The 18708-nt window shown below is 28.7% G+C and overlaps 2 protein-coding genes across 2 annotated transcripts; both read right to left on the bottom strand.

The window, feature by feature from the left end:
• Positions 1–8652: 8652 nt before the first annotated feature.
• LOC149060220 (uncharacterized) lies at positions 8653–10164 on the bottom strand. The gene has a single exon (XM_089228335.1). It carries the CDS (start codon positions 10162–10164, stop codon positions 8653–8655), a length of 1512 nt encoding a protein of 503 aa, XP_089084461.1.
• A 1323-nt stretch (positions 10165–11487) lies between these two features.
• LOC149060219 (52 kDa repressor of the inhibitor of the protein kinase-like) lies at positions 11488–11899 on the bottom strand. The gene is made up of 2 exons (XM_089217743.1): positions 11678–11899; positions 11488–11601 (listed from the first exon to the last, which is right to left on the bottom strand). Exons 1-2 carry the CDS (start codon positions 11831–11833, stop codon positions 11488–11490), a joined length of 270 nt encoding a protein of 89 aa, XP_089073869.1. The 5' UTR covers positions 11834–11899.
• Between the last annotated feature and the right edge of the window lie 6809 nt (positions 11900–18708).

Raw genomic sequence — 18708 nt, 5'->3', positions numbered from 1 at the left:
TACGTCCCCGGCACGGTCGAACGAAATCAGCTACTTGACCTATCACCAGTGAGTTTGTATATTTATTACAATGGCCGACGGGCCTTAAAAGGTTAATTATATTATTATTAGTATTATTATTCTTTATAGTTGTATTTAGCATACTGTATATTTATTATTTGTATTATTCAGCCATATAGGCTGCATTGTATTGTTATAAGTATTCTGCCAGTTGGCATATATTTTGCATTAACCGCATAGGCATATTGTGTATATTATTATTTGTATTTTTCTGCCACATAGGCGATACATTTTTTATATTATGTTATAAATCTATGTTCTTTAATTATATTGTACAGTAAAATTTCATAGTTAATCAACACAAGTTTTTTATTAGTGATAACATTTAAGCAACTCAACAGCATCAATAGGCCATATTAAATTGCCTATCTCCTGAGCCGTGACAGTCTTCCCTATTAAAATTATAGAAGGCTAAACGCGAGCCAACACGCAGGACTGCTATTGTCTACCATATATGTAATATATTTATTAATTAGCGTAACACATGCACTAAATGTTTCCGGTTTGGCTGGGTCAAAAACAGGTGCATTTTCTAACCACAATAGCATATTTACATGTGGACTTCCTCTATGTCGGTATTCAACCCGATAAAAGAAATGTTTTACATTGTGTTCATTGAAAATAACATTTTTTGATTTAATCAATTTGAAAAGGGCTCTAAACCTATGATCAAAATAAGTAGCACAAACAACAGGGTCTTGTCGAATTAAATCTGATTTTTGAGCATAAGTCAGAACAATATCATCAGATAATGTTTTTGAGTAACGTAGCTTGTATAGAATTTTTAATAAATCCGCCCAAGTTGATTCACTAGGGCTAAATGTTAAAAATAAAGTCGGCTGACCTTCTTGACGTACCATGGCAAAAACATTTTTTCTCATTGAAGCTAGATATGAAGGTGAATTTTGTACGGTGTGAAGCATTCGGTACCCTTGATCATTATCTATCATTTTATTTAAGACCATTGGATTAGCTACGTCGTTAGCAGTTGTGTTTCCTTTTTTGCTTTTTTGCATAACAATTTGCACATTGCTAGCAATTAATTTTTGAACTAATACTTTGCATTTAAAAAATACGTAAGCGATGGCACGAATAACACTTTTCAGATAAACCTTGTGCCCTTTTCAAAATATATTCAGAAATCAAAACATCTTTTCTCTGTCTCGTTTCTTTTAATTTTTGTTGTTCTCTTCTTTTATATGATGTAGAATTCGATGTTCTCTTTTTAGTAGATACATTTTGACAAAGACTACTATCAGACGGTATCCTTTGCTTTTTCATGTTTTGTGCATTCTTAATTTGATACATTATTTTGTAAACTGGATTTTTCAGTCTTTTTAATCTGTTCGTTTTACTAGAAATCTGATTCAATTTTTTTGAATCAAAATTTTTCAGACGCATCAACATGGTCTTAAGACTGGTGATCTGGTTTTTTTTTAATAACTGGATCTTGCAATTGGTTTCAACATGCTTTTACGACTGGCGATCTGGTTTTTTAATTTATTCACTGGATCGTGCAATCGTTTGTCCATGCTTTTACGACTGCTGATCTGGTTTTTTTTTTTAATAACCGGATCTTGCAAGCGTTTGTCCATGCTTTTACGACTGGTGATCTGGTTTTTTTTTTTAATAACTGGATCTTGCAATCGTTTTTCCATGCTTTTACGACTGGTGATCTAGTTTTTTTTTTAATAACTGGATCTTGCAATCGTTTCAACATGCTTTTACAACTGGTGATCTGGTTTTTTAATTTATTAACCGGATCTTACAAACGTTTGTCCATGCTTTTATGACTGGTGATCTGGTTTTTTAATTTATTAACCGGATCTTGCAATCGTTTGTCTATGCTTTTACGACTGGTGATCTGGTTTTTTTTTAATAACTGGATCTTGTAATTGTTTGTTCATGCTCTTACGACTGGTAATCTGATTTTTTTCTTTTTCTCCGGATCTAGCAGTCGTTTTTTTGTACATTTCAAATTAAGAATTTTTTTTTCAATCATAACATCTTGAGATACAAGACATAATTTTTTTCTTATTTTATTATCTTCAAGTTCTTGTACACGAAAGCTTTCATTTTCACGAGATCGTGCCTTAGATTCTTTATTCTTTAGTGCACGTTTTGATAATCGTCCCATTTTGAAAAAGTAAAGAACAAGATTAAAAAAAAAAAAAATAAATAAAAAAAAAAACAAAATACAAAATATTTAATAAGAACCTAACTTAACTACTAAAAAAACTATATTACCTTATACTATAAAATCGAAATATAACACTTCTGCAGTCACCCTAAAAAAACAAACAATAACAGTTTAAAATCAAGAAACACAAAAAAAAAAATAATAATAATATTAATAACACAAAATTACCTTAACTAAATACGAAAAACCAAAATAGACTGCAACTGAATTGTTGGATTTCTAAAAAAATTTAAATTAAATCAAAAACTGCGATAAAAATAAAAATGTACCATCTTGGACATGCCCCAGAGTAAGGCATTATTCGAATAAAAATATACTGGACAATTTTTCAACTAAGATTATTCTACTAAATTTCAAACTTAAATGAACATAAAATTAATTTTTTTTAATAATCGTATTATTTTAGTATTAATAATAATTTTATAATAGAATACATATATATCATTTATAATTAAAAATAATATTATTTCCTAATAAATAACAATTACAATAATACAATAACATAATAAATAGTAGGTACTAAGCTACTAAATAATAGTGATGGTAACTAATTATAATTCAAATATTGACATATAACAATATACTCTTTGTTATTACTACATTTTTAAAGTCGACTATTTTTTTATTCGAATAGTTGTGAAAAATCGAATAATTTTATATTTAAATAATTATCTAGATAAAACTTTGCCCAACTCTGATGTATATGTTACATTATAACATTAGCTAGAGAATTATTGTGGATAATGTAGGGAATTTTATGAGAATATTCAAATATACAACTAACACTTCGATTGCTACAAAATTCATAAATAATAATTGAAAATGAAATATTATGTAGTGAATTATTGTAGAAAGCTGTAAAAAAGATAGGTGGTAAGTATATCCGAGACCCAGTATTGTACTATTTCGTTACGTGTAACGTGCAATAACTTATTATAACAATATTGCAAATAATACCCCAAAAGTCCAAAAGAGTACTTCTTCAATACAGTAAATGTATAAGGTAATATACCTACAATTAGATCACAATATACATCGACACTAGACATATAAAGTACCTATCAAACTATCCAATATCCAACGAGCAATATAATAATGATACGGGCATGCGGGGTATTTTTCTCTAAATAATTTTTGGACTAAAATCATATACATTTGCCTTCAAATATAATACCTAATATTAAGTTAACATTGGCTATGATATGTGTAGTGTATCATACTATAAAATGGGTGTTCTGAAAAAAAGCCCCGATATAAAAATACGATAAAAAAGGCCCGTACTAACTGAATACATAACTCATTTTCATTATGTATTAAATATTGTATTGTGTGATATTAAATTATAGTAAAGTACTTTGTACTTATAGCAAAATATGTAAAATAAAATATAGTTCATAATATTGGAAATCGCTTGAAACGAATTTGTCACTTACCTAATTTAATTTATGGAGTCACAGTAAAAATATGTATATACATATAAATCCAAGCCATAATTATTACATAAAAATATATACAAAATTGAAAATATTAATATTTAATATTAGTATTTTAAAATATTATATATATTTAATTGTTATAGATATTATGTTAAAGAAGTTGTTACATAGATAAATGTAATGATTATATTTAATTATGTAAATCGGTGCGGGGCTTTTTTTCCCTAGATTTGTGAAATGAGAGAAACAGAGTAACAGTCGATAACACCGTAACACCTGCTTAAGATACGTACTTATTTTATTTTATTTTTTATAATTATTAGTAACTAACTGCAGTAGATTAATTTTCGGTTGATATAATATGACTAAATAGAGTAGTTTTGCATTTTTACAATTAATCGGGATAACTATTGCAATTTCAAAAGTCCAAAAGTTATTAATCATGTCCATATTTAAGATTAAGACCACGTCGAACAGACTAGGTAAAAACCGCAAATATATTATGTCGTATGAAGGCAATAAATAATAATAATCTTAAAAAAAAATGACAATGGTACTTGCGATACAGATTAGATCAGGGACGGTTCGCTAATTGATTTTAGAACACACATTTCATGCACCTACAGCAGTTTTTCATTGATTTTGTATTCTAACTTCAAACGAAGAACAGCTAGATCACGACGAAAAAGTAAGCAAAATATTCACATAATTTTATTTCAATTTGTATTATAGTATACATTTTTTAAATGTTAAGTGAACACATAAACATTAATTAATACAATTAGAATTTCTTTAAACTATTTTACGATTTTTATGAAACTTTTAATTGGTGTTCCATACAAAAGTTGATTTATAAACGAGTTTACATCATAGAAATATTTTGTAAAATAAAAAATTGAAAAACACTTGTGATTTTAATTATTTCTACAACTTAATTTGTATAAAACATACCACAAAAATTAAAATATTTATAAATTTTAAATTAATTTAAAAATCTAAATTAATGTTTACTAATTTTCATTCCAAATAATTATTCAATAAGTTAAGTATATGTGTTGTTACATAGTCATTGGTCTCATAGATGCACATCATCTCTTGTATAAACATGTAGTTAACTTTAAACTTAGGTTTGATACTATAATATTATTTTATTTCTATCTGAATTATATTTGTGTTAAAAACAATATTACAATAGTGTCATTTGAAATAAAATGAAATATGAATTGTTGTGTTAGATATGAATGCCTAAAATTGCATAAGAATAAATTACCTACTTTAATAATTCTGGCATTTATGTGTAATATAGATGACCACAATAAATCATAATTATTATTATGGGGTGGAGGGACAAAAACCTCCACCAGTACCACCACCAAATACCGCCGGTAAGCATACCCACAATTTAATATCTTTACTCAAGTGCTTGATTTCATTTTTTTTTTTTTTTTTTTAGATGATTTAAACTTGAAAAAAAAAATAAATAAGCAAAACAAAACAAGTATGTATAATAAGTATTTAATTTAGGTAATTTATTTAATATACAACATTTAACTTTTTTAAGAATGTCAAATCTGCAAACAAAAACATTTAGGCCACTGCAGGGTAAACCATTCCCACAATATGGAGATTAAAAAAAGTTAGTAAATTTGTTAAAACTTATTTTACTTATTACTCATTTTATTTTTATTGAATTTAAAGACAACATTGGCGATAAGCATGCCTAAAGTTTAATTTCCTTCACTTAATTCCTTGATTAATTTATTTTTTTTACATAAAGAATGCTATACGTGCAATAAACACCACATTGGCCGGTGTTTATACCTTCAAAAAAATATAGTTAAAAACGGTTTGTATATTTAATTAAACTTACTTTACTTATTTTATTTTTATTGAATTTATGGACTGTTGAAATTATGTATTGTAATTCTAGAATGCCGTACCTGTGGAAGAAGGCACAATAGCCCATGTTGGTGGACACCAAGAACAATAGTAATTATTAAATAATAAATAACAATATACATTCTAGGTACATATAATACAACATTTTTAATTTCAGGAACCAAATGAACCTGATTTGAGGGAGCTTCTTAAGGGGCACCAAAAGGCAAAAGTAAGTTTTTAGTACTTAACTATATATAATGTTTTTAAATAAAAATTACATATAGCACATAGATAGGTACATAGGGGAACATGGGGCAAAGTGGGGACGCTAATGTTTGAAGGCCTGTAATTCACTTAAAAATCAATTTTTTCATTTCAAATTTTGTTTACACAATATTTATGTTGTTGTTAATGATTAAACATTTATTATGAAAATTTTTATTTTTATTTTTCGAAGTTGAAAAGGATGTAAAAAAAAGTACATTTTACCCCACTTTGCCCCATACCTGGGGCAAAGTGGGTAAATAAAAAATAAATCATGTAAATTCTATATATTTTAATTAATTTGACAAACAAAACAAATTCTTTATAAAAAAACAATAGTTAACTTGAATGTATAACTTAACATAAAAAATAATAACATAAATTGTAACTTTTTATTTTTTTACATAAACTTAAAATATTTTTAGGAACAAAAAGCTTTTCTGAATCCCATGTCTTTATTATTGTATGCCAATATTGCAGACTTCATAGATTCTTCAGACCAGGAATGTTGGTTGGTTTTTCTTTTATAATGCCTAACCCTTCTAAAAACGCATAATTTACATTTAAGAAAATAGATTAATTTATTCAGGTAACCCATTCAGGTATAAACCACTTTTCCCCAATGAATCAACTTACCTAGAGCCTTTGATTTAATTCGATTCAAATATCTAAAGTCAAATATAGTATGCTAATCATAAAGCTCATAATATACACTTTTTAATAAAAAAAAAATCATCTAAAACAAAGCACAAAATAATTTAATATGTTAATAACAAATTATACAATTTTATTATCAAGTAAATGATAACAGGCACATGAACAGTTTTTCATCGATTAATCGCAAAATAATCGATAGTTAAGTTCAAAACTTTTATCACACAATCTTAGATGATCAAGGAAGCTATAAATTTAAAAATATTATCAAATTTATACATTAAACAGATAGATATTACGATGTCCCCACTTTGACCCATGTTCCCCTAAATTGGTTTAATTTTTTCTGAAATTATTTTATAAAAGTTGATAAATTTAATAACTGTTGGTATTGGTAAAATAATGACTTTTTTTAGTGGGATTACATTCTAATTAAATTGTTATCACATTTTCTATTTGCTCTGATATTAGTGATATTCTAAAATATAATATGCATGACATAAGCTTATAAAAAGAGAGGAATTGGATGGCACTTATGGGTATATTTATATATTGTATAATAATGGTTGTTAGTATAGTTTATACATTTTATTAACCAAAATGTATTTAAAACAAATCCTAGATCATATTGGGATATAGGTCAGGGGCGAATTTTGGTATGTGGTGGCCCCTAGGTGGAATGCATTGTGGGGACCCACAATGTCGGTTCGTATCGTGCGCCACCGCGGTGCGGTTGACAACAGCTGTTGTGTGATAACTGCCCGGTGCGTGCGTGCAGCGTTATCTCATTTTTTGGTTTAAAATGTTTCGTTATTTCGTATCGTGTGTGTGTGGTCGAAATAAATTCGGTTATGTTTTCATGTATTCATTTTTCTCTAGTCATTCTCCTCAGTGTTTCCGACAGTTCCATAAGTTCGCGTGTTTTCATTTGTGTAGGTGGCATTGAGCTTTCGTTTCGTACTTCACGTTGTCTGCGGGACCGGTTCGTTAAAACCGTTTGACGGAACGGCTCGCTCTGTTGTTCTCCTTATGCCGTGCAGCTGGTGAGGTATAGAGCTCCGTGTCGTCAACGCTTGTCCACAATTTTATTGCTTGCTGTCGAAAACCACGTTGTCTGTGATTTCGTGAATTGGTTGTTGGTAAATATCGTTCGAACAATTTATATTGTCAATGTTTTCATATTTATTTCCCCAGTCTAGGGTGGTCATTATTGTTGCCAACAATCATTGTGAGTCGTGGTGTTCGTAGTCATCCATTCCTGCTGTGTTCACGTCTGTCTGTGTTTCTTTTTGTGGTTGAATTCATCGTTAGTGGCTGTGGCCAGCTAATCGCGTACGCGGCTGTCATTTTTCATTGTATTAAATTATTATTACGTAACCGGTGCGCGCATTACCTGACATAGCCACATTGTGAGTATTGGTCGACCATAATTGTGTCTTATGACTTATAATATATACTATACCGGGTGATTCTTTTATCATCGAACACTCATTATTTCAAAAAGTATCAAAGTTTTTGAAAATATTTTTTTACAGAGTTTGTTAAAAAAACAACGTTTTTATTAAAAAATTATGTTTTTTAATATTTTTTATCCTTATAAATTTTTAAGTTTTTAACTTTTTTGAATGACAACCTAGAGTTTTAATTTCATATTCCAAAGCAGAATATTTTTCTAAGTATTTTGATACGTAAAAATCGAATTTTGGACAAGTAGTTTATGAGTTATAAGTATTTTAAGTTTTCACAAGCGGAGTAGTGGGCAAACATTTTGCGGGGTAACCCCGTACCACTCCACTCCGCCAATCTAAACTTTAAATACTTATAACCAGGGTTCGGATTTTATAGCACCAAAAATCCTAAAATATGCGCTATAATATGACCAAAAAAACCTTAAAATATGCTCTATAAATATGCCCTAAAAACATCAAAAATAGCAACAAATAAAAATATATACAAATCAAAATTTTATTCAATTTATCATATAACTTATTAAATCATTTATTTATAAAAAAACTAAAATCATCGTTTACAGTTTAAAAAAATTTGGGTGTACTGATTAACTTGATACCTTGAATTATGAGTTTATGACATCGTTTGTACGCAACTATTCAAAATTGTCTGAGTAAATAAGAATAAAATTCAAGTAATTATTATTTATTAATTAAATAATATTTTATTTATTTTACCTGAGTTACACTGTATAATTAAGTGTTTTGCCAAATTTTCGAATTTGAAGTTCCAGCGGTTATCAGTCAACAATGACTTGTAGGTCGAAAAGGAACGTTCAACATCAACCGATGTAATAGGTGAATACTTAAAAAATACTATATCGTCACTAGTCAATTCTTCAAGATCTCCGTCTAATTCGCTATTTTCCTCTTCACCCGACAATATTTTAGAAATGCGTTTTAATGATGTCAAGCCATAATTATTTTCAAATACAGTTATAAATTTATTTTTTACAATTGTACCTGCTTCATCCCGTAATGATTTGAACGATTCTTCGATATCCTCAATTATTTTTAACGCTGTTATTAAAGAAAGGCCTTTTGTTTGTAGTTTATTTATTCCTTCTACGAGAATTGTGAAGTTTGATTTTATATACGCTAGGTTGCTCTGAATACCGGGTTTAACTATGTATTTTTTAGTTTTTTTTATACTCACTGCATCATCTTCATCGAGCTTTTCAATAACACCGCGAACAGTGCTCAAATTTTCACAGTAATAAATGGCAGCGTTAATCCATGATCCCCATCTTGTAATTATGGGATCTGGTGGTAAACATACACCTGGAGCCTCTATTTTAAATATTTCGACTCTAGTAGGTGCTTTCTTAAATACTTTTTTACAATTTGCGATTACTTTGTCAACAGTGCTAAAGTGGTCACGAACCTGTTCGGCAATTCTATGTAAGCCATGTGCTGCACATGTGACATGCAACATTTTTGAGTAGAACACTTTTAATGATTTTCCAGCTTTTTTCATATATGGTGCCGCGTCTGATAAAAATAATAGTACATTGTCGTGCTGTATTCCATTTGGCCATAATTTGCTCATAGATTTGTCAAAAACTTTACTTATGGTAGAAAAATTGGTTTTTTCTAATTGTTCCGAGTGGAGTAAAAAAATGGATCCAGAATGTTCAATCTCCAGAGTACCGATGATAGCATTAGCAATAAAGCGTCTTTCAACGTCCGTTGTTTCATCGATACTCACCCAGATGCGATTATTAGCTACTTGAGATCTAATTTTTTCGATTGTTTCTTTGTAAATATCATCAACGTACAATTTTCTCAGTGTTGATTCGTCTGGAATATTATTTTTAGTATACTTTTCTAAAAATTGTCGAAACTTTACATTGGATAACTTGTTTAATGGTATATTGGCAGAAATAAGAGTCTTGCATAGATCGATATTAAAAGTACATTTTTGTGGAATATTTGTAAGTAACTGCTGTTTCTTTTCAATTTTATTTTGCTCCCGTTTAATGGCTTTTAAATGCTTATCCGTTTTTAAATGTTGAGTGACGTTAAACTTTTTGTCACTATTAACCTTACATTCGCACAATTTGCAAGACAGAATACTTGCGTCAATCGAAAAAACCTCATCGCCAAACTCGGACACAAAATGTCTTAGTCTCGAATAGTTCGATGTTTTATCTTTCGGCATTATACGTTTAATATCGAAACAGAAAAACAAATAATACACAATCGAGTAATGAACGAATATGAAACGAAATCAAACGATACGGAGAACCGACTGACGCTAAAATACATACAACAGTCGACGGTATATTATAGAATCTACAATTATGTGGAACAATAACAGATAAGAAGATAAGATTCGACATCGTCGGACTATTTAAAAATAGATTTATTACATGTTATATAATATGAAACGAAAATGTGGGAATTTTTCTTATTGACTCGCATTAATGAATACTATTTGTCATTCAATATAAACGAGATTTATGAAAAATATAAAATAAAGCGTTGAATTAAGAATATTAGCAAAAAATAGCACCAAAACTTTAAAAATAGCACTAAAATTCTAAAATTCTTCAAATATGCAAAAAATAGCAAAATAAAATTTCATATTTAGAGTCCCTGGTGTATAAAACAAATTTATAGCCCACTCTGCTATTTTTATCTCTATCCTATAATAAGTAGCAAATGCTATAAAATCCGAACCCTGCTTATAACTCATAAACTACTCGTCCAAAATTCGATTTTTACGTATCAAAATAATTAGAAAAATATTCTGCTTTGGAATATGATATTACAACTCTATGTTGTCATTCATAAAAGTAAAAGACTTAAAAAATGATAAGGATAAAAAATATTTAAAAATATGATTTTTTATTAAAAACGTTGGTTTTTTAACAACTTGAAACTATGTAAAAAAATATTTTGAAAAAAGTAAATACTTTTTTAAATAATGAGTGTTCAATGATAAAAGAATCACCCCGTATAGTTATAATTTTTTGTATAGCCGACGAGCTTTTACTTTATCCAATTATTCTCACTAAAATTATATTGTTCCTTACTACCTGAGCCATTGTGAGGCCTGATATTATTATTTTCCTTATTTGCATTTATTTATTACTTATACACTGCTATTGTCATAAGCTCAATTATTATATATATATTACATTATTTACACTTGTTTAATTATACACTCTACTTGTTGGCAAACTCAATTATTATTATACATACTATACTATTATTTTTCACTATTCCTTATTAGTTATCTGGTATCAGTGGCGTACATTCAAATTTGATCTGAGGGGGGTTTAAAAAAAATAACCAACACTAAAACTTTCCCTTTAAAAATACCCATTTTCCTAACAATCAAACCCATTACACGTATAAATATTAATAGGCAAAACAGCAAAACAATTACAAAGGTTTACATAACTCATCGCAGTTAAATATTATTTAATATGTACATAGTAAATACAGAGAATTATATATATATTATATTATTAATTATTTATAATAAAAATTCTAATCTCCTTTTTTTATTGGATAGTTCAACCAGCACTTCATCAGGAGTAATTGAATCATTTTTGTTGATCGATAGCATAGCTAGACCATTAAGTCTTCCCTATCAAAATTAATTACAACATTAAATTAAGTTGAATCATTATAATCATTAATACTATTATTTAAATTAAACATACTTCAGAAGTAGAGTTGCGTAAGTTAGTTTTTATTCTCTTGAGAGTTGAGAATGTCCTTTCATTAGTGGCAGAAGAAACTGGTAACGTTGCTAATATTTTAAGTAACTTAAATATATTTGGGTACATGGCTTCATTACATATGTAAATAGCGTCCATTGCATTTTTTGGTCTATCCGTTTCTGATAGACATTTAAGTTTTCGTTGCCAAAGTTTGAACTCATTTTTGAATACTCATTTTTTTTTGGGTCCTGGGGGGGGGTTGAACCCGAAACCCGACCCCCCCCCCCCCCCGTATGTACGCCACTGGTAAGTAGTGCAGCATTTTGGGTGGCCTGCCTTCCTGCCGTAAAGGCGTTTTAATATACAAAAACGTATTAATATTAAAGCCGATTGCGGCTACAATGAGTATTTAATATATAAATAATAAATATAATATTTTTTCTGTATCCTAATTTAAGTATCATAAAATTGGTGGGGCCCTGAATTTGTGGGGGCCCCTGGACTGCAGCCCACTCAGCCCTCCCCTAAATCCGGCCCTGATGTAGGTACTTAACATGTTCAGAAACCTAGCATAAGTTGTAAATTATTTTGTCCATTAAATTCAAACTAATACAATTACTATTTAATTATGTTTTAGGAAGCCAAACTGTCCAGCTACATGGATGACATGGTGATTGATGAAACGATTCCTTTATTATAAAAAAAAATACATAAAAAATAAAATATTACTACAAAGTCTGAGTTAATAATTTTAGTTTTTAAACTAATATCATGTTACGATTAAAAAAAACCGCATTTTGTACAACATACAAAAATGTTAGTACTCACCTATTATGGTACTTACCTGGTCTTGTTACCGTTATATATATTATATCTTCAATATTATTACTCTGTGTGAGGTACATAGACTTGTTACTTTAACTACTTTAACTGTTTGCAGACCCTGAAAATGTAAGTAAATTATTTTTAATTAGTAGGTAGCGAATACTTATGTCAATGACCACATGTGTCAAAAATTGTGATTCACAATTTATACAAACAAAACACTTACCAGATGGTACAACAATGTTTGTAATAGGTATCTAGACATTTCACAGTTAGCTGAAATATCTAGACATGGCAAATTCCCAAATCGAGTTATAATTTTATTACATACCTGGCAATACAGCACACAATCGCTGTCCTCTGTTAAAATAATATCTTTTTTGTTATGTGGTTCTATCCATTGTTTCAAAAGGTTTTTATAATTCACTGATTTTTTTAATTTGTTCATTTCAAAAATGACACGTAAATATTATTGCCATGTACTGACGTCCCGCTAAAACACATAAAACCGCATATACACGTAAGTGTACGTCAGTGTCCTTTGGGGCGTACGATTTCTTATGTTAGTGTAGACATTGTAAGCTGTGTCGAAGGCCAAACTCCTAGACTTCTCGGAAATTCGGCATCGTAAAATTATACGAAATATTAAATATGAAACCCGAGGTGAAATCGTAGTATCGGATTCGTTAAATTTAATTCTCCGAAATGCTAAATATGAAATCGTAGTATAGACGGGCACATCTAAAGAGAGGAGTAATGTCACCTGGTTATGGAGATTACGTATCGCGAATAACCAGGATGTGGACCGACCGGTCGCACGAGCGTGGGAAGCTGCAATATCATAAAAATACACGTGTACGCTTTTGCGCGACTCGGCCATGGACACATACTTATCTTATCGATAGGAGAGGAAACGCAGGGAGTAGGACTATCTGGAATATATACGAGAGCCCCGATTAGACCCAATTCAGACGTGAGCCACTAGAGTCAGAGCAAGCACCTTCACGCCAGACACCAGTCCAATTTAATTATTCGGACTTAGAATATTTTGCAACTAAATCATTTGTATAAAAAGTGTTTTATTTACATAGTAATCAAATAAATATCTAATAATTAATCACAAATTAAGTTGTTATACTTATTACACTCAATACATCTACCTCAACACCAGCCGTTGTCCTCCTGTATGCTGGGACGCTACATTATGTTAGTAATAATAATTACAATAGTGTAATGTGTAAAACAAAACTTGAAATTTGGATATTTGAATAACGTATAGTTTGATTTGATCTTTTCAGTAAGAAAACAACTGCCAGCGTTACAGGTTAGCCACCATGTTTAGAGAACGAAATGGAAACCATAAACCAATAAAAGAATGAACCGCGCATAGAGAGAGATACGTGAATCAAAGATATGTGCGAGAGAATAAACGCTATGTTAGATAGAAATACCAAAGATGATATAAGAAAAAGTATTGATAAGAGCGCTTGGTTCCAAACAATTAGGTTTTCATATAAAAACTTACTGTATGCAATACCTATGTTGTTTTATGTAAAGTTTTAGTAAATAATCCACATTTTAAGCTTAATTTATCCTTTATATAAACCTTTATCGTATTTCTCATACAAAAAATACGATATTGTTTTAATTTTATCATTTAGGCAGCTCTAAGTCGGAAGTCCGATTACAATCATGTTTTCATTAAAATTATATAATGAAAAACGCTTGTTAGAAACCAAAAGCCTTATCAGCATTTGATGATAATGAGCCGTGACGCGTATTTTGCAAATGTAGGTACGCTCATAACCGGGTTGCTCTGATTGGTCCAATTTGAATTGCCGCTATTATTATTATTTTATTATCACTAATAATGATAAGAATTGCTGCTAAATAATTTTAATTATTCAAAGGTATATATATATATATATATATATATATAATAATAATAATAACGTTACGCTTTTTTATTATACATTGTAATTAATTTGTTATTTGTTATACAACATTACAACCTATTTTTTTAAAACTTGAAAATCATTGTAATTAACTATATTGTAATTCGCTTTTCAATATAAACTATTATAATAATGTTTAGTTAATAATTTTATTTTATAATATTATTACTAAAATTTAATTTTTTCACATCATAGTCAATTTATATAGTCTCATAATCCCCAAGAAAAAGGGGCCTATTATTACAATGGAATACAATATTACTGCCCTGCTACCAACAATTGCAGTAACTCCAAAAAGTGAAATGTTGGGAAATCGTGTTTAAAGGTTTTTTTAATTTTTGACCCAGAAGTTATTATTTTTTTACGATTTTTTCTATAAATCATTTTTAATAGATGTTCAAGTTATTTGTTGATATATATTTTTTGTACTTTATTCATTTTTTGTATGTTTTTTACCACTTTTAAACATATTATAGGAGTTACTGCATTTTTACTTAGGAAATAACCCACATTAAATTTACAAAATGCAGTAAATCCATTCCTATAATTCTTAATTATTATATTATGTGCACTCTGCAGCAGCCTTCTACTGAAACATTAAGTTAAACTAAAATATAAAGTTGATTAAGTTAATAATCTTTTCCCAATAAAAAAAAGCCTATTAATTATATTTATAAAATTAATTAATTACCCAAGTACAAGAAATATAAAGACTAAAACACCATAATTATACCTAACAAAAGTATATTATTGATTGATTTGTAAATTTATTAGATAAAAACACTAATTAGTAATAAAACATTTTAAAACATAATTTCTTTATTTTCTGATTTATGTTAATAATAATAATATTAACATTAATAACAACAAAAGTAGTGATTAGATAATGACTTGTATCAAGGGATAAAGGTAGATTAACAAAATATTGTTATAACATAGGTTAGTGGATATAATAAAAAAGTTAATAACAATAAAAATACTAAATAGTGACTAGATACTGACTTGTATCAATATAGAAAGATAGGTAGATTAATATAAAATATTGTTACAACATAGATAGATTAATAAAATATTGTTTTAACAGGATAGTGACTAGATACTGACTTGTATCGAGATCCATAAGTTAGTTGATAATAATATTATAATCACATATTTTTACAATTATTAAAAACTGATCAATTGCTATTTGTTGATGGTAAGTTTTTCCAAAATGGTTTTCGATTTTCTGGCAAAACCTGTTTTAATTGATCAAGGATATCTGTTTTCTTAGTGATTGGAATACCACATGGTTCATTTTTGTGTCCTGGCATGGCAGTCTTTTTTAAATGTCTTTTATTAAGAAAATCTAATATTTGGTAATCATTTTTTTTTAGGTCTGTTTTATAGAGTAAATTAAAATTACTTCTTTCAGCTCTAATCGCTACGATGTCTCTTAGTAAAACTCTATTGGCGCTCTTTGATGTTTTTAATTGAGATTTGTTATCATTCCATAAATAAAAGTCCTCAATTTGCATTTGTTTCACAATGATTTTATCTTTTTTGGCATATTGAATTGCATCTGAAAAGTCATTAAAGTCGTATATTTTTTTTCGTTTCTTTAATGATGATTCTACTTGATGGTGAAAGTTATCAGCACTCATAAACGTGTGACCGGGTTCAAAAAAGAATAGGTCAATAATATTTGTTGCCGTTTGATTGCTGTTAATAAAAAAAATTAAAAAGCTTAACAATGTCCAATTTTTGTTTTGGCTTGAACAATTGTCAAGCCAAATCACTACATGTGGAATATCTCTTAAGCTTATCAAAAACGCATAGTAAGTACTAATAATGTCTTCTTTGTTTCTGCCACTTATTGCCTCATGCCAAATGCAAGAAAATGTGTCATTTATAGATTTGTCACCCAGTGGAACAAAACTTTCATGGTATGCAGTTAATCTTCGAACAAAAATCACTTTTTTGAATGAGTCTACTCTTGGTAACATTATTACCTTTTGCAAATCTGCTGAATAATATGCGGTTGTAGCAGTTGTAGAGCATTCAGTTTTTTGTTTTGATGATTTATCGCTGTGTTCTTTATACAATTTTCTTGCGTTTTTATAACGATAACTGTGCTCAATTTTTGTAATACAAATGTCACATTTAGAGTTAATATTTTCTTCATTATGGTCATGCAACTTGAAAGACTCACAAGACTCACACTCTTCGTGACCAAGAATAGCAAATGAAATGTGTTTTTCTTTAATTTTCAATCTGTAGAAATCATATGAAACATGACTATCTAGATTTTTTTCATTGAAATCTCTATGCATTGATGTTATGTTTACATCACTAGGCAGATACCTTACATTGGGAGCATGCTCTCTGCGGTAGTGAGAAATAGTTGGGTTGAAGCTTTCAATGTGTTTACTAACTAAATCATGCAACTCAACATTAATACATTTTTTATTGTGCCATTTGTTAGAAGGAGGAGTCAACTCACCAACAGTTTTACTCAAAACATCAAAAACAACTCTATCATTTGTTTTGCTGAAACCAAGAGTAGTAAGAAAAAATTGTTTACAAACTTTAACATTGATTGAAGACTCATTGACCAGATGATATTCAAAACTACATTGTTTATTTTTACGTTGTCACTTTCCACGTCTTCTCTTTACTTCTAAGCGTTCACATAAATTGCAAATAGTAGTTCTTCTGTCTGTCCAACCGAGCTTCCAGAACATAGTATTTATTTCAATCCGTCTTTCTTCTGGTATTTTTTCAATACATTTATGCCTACAAGTTTCTTTGCATGGTGGAAGTACTTGGTGTTTACATTTAAGTTTTTCCAGTTTCTTTTCTTTTCTTTGTTTAAGACTTGTACAAAATTTTTTCCTTTTTCTAGGGTTTCCATCTTTTGTAAATAATTCAAATTGCTCACTTTCTTCAGAAGTTGTAGTTACTCCAACTAATATACATAAAAATAAAAATATTATCAATACATAAAAAAATACTGTTTACTTAACAAATTATAGCAAAATAGGTAATTCTTATTTTAATTTTAGTCAATTATTCGATTAAACATTTTGTAAAATGTAAAAACTATAAAATATAAATTATTTACTAAAATTACCTAGTTTTTCTAACTGTACACTTTTTTTTGATATTGGTTTTGATTCATCAACTGTTGTAAGAATTTGTATAGCATCATACTTTAATTTTCTTCTAGGCACGACTTTATTTAACATTTTTAAAACGCGTTGTCTAGAAGTCATTTTAGTAATTAAAATGTAAACAATAAATCAGTCAATATATTGTTTAAAACCAACTTCATTAAAAGATGTTCAGGAAGTGTGGAACTCGTGTAACGACAACTCGTGTTGTTTTGTTATCAACCGCCTAAACAGTCAGATAGTATCATATTTGTCAGTTGTTACTTGTTAGATTAGGAGTAATCAATCTTATCTAATCAAATACAATATTATTATGAAGTATAACCATGGTTAGAACTTAGAATTATCTAAATTCAAAGATCCTGAAGCCTATGTTATGTCAAAAAGTTATTTTATGGAGTTACGGCAAAGAAGCCATTTAAACACACAATATAACTAAGGCAATATGCAGTAAGAGCATGTAAAACTTCTAAAAATCCGATTCCTAAGAAATTATGCAGTAAATCCATGGACTTACTGCTTTTGTTCTTAGTATATGGCGTTACTGCACTTTTGCTTAGTATTTTACCTGAATTCCAGAATATCTTTGAAATAATAATCGATTTTCAAGGAGTTTATAGTGATTTTTACTGCATTCTACCTTAGTAAAAAAAGACGCGGGATCGTTCAATTAATAAGAATATTATATAACCTCACTTTTCACAATTTTGGAGTTACTGCAATTCTTGGTAGCAGGGCAGAATATACATAATATATTATATACTCATTTTAAAAGTTCAATACATTTTTAACAAATTATTAAAAATACAAAACTTGTTATTAGCATTTTATTTTATATTTCAAACAAAAAATTATAAGTAGGTGAACATGAAAGTGAAATATATATTGAATATTTATTAAATTTGTTTGCCTAATAATAATGATAAGAATTGCCGCTAATTATAACAATAATAATTTTAATTATTCAAAGATATATTTAGATTACTTATATTATAGTAATTGAATTTACAATTTTTATCTAAACCATTTAGATTACTTTTATCTTCACCATTAATGATAATAAGTACTTACTACTTAATAACGTTACGCTTTTTTCTTATAC

The sequence above is a fragment of the Diuraphis noxia genome, unplaced genomic scaffold (genome assembly GCF_037042655.1).
Source record: "Diuraphis noxia isolate RWA-SAM2 unplaced genomic scaffold, SU_Dnox_SAM2 contig0001, whole genome shotgun sequence".
NCBI classification, from domain to species: Eukaryota; Metazoa; Arthropoda; class Insecta; order Hemiptera; family Aphididae; genus Diuraphis; species Diuraphis noxia.
This window is presented reverse-complemented; position numbering and strand designations above follow the sequence as displayed.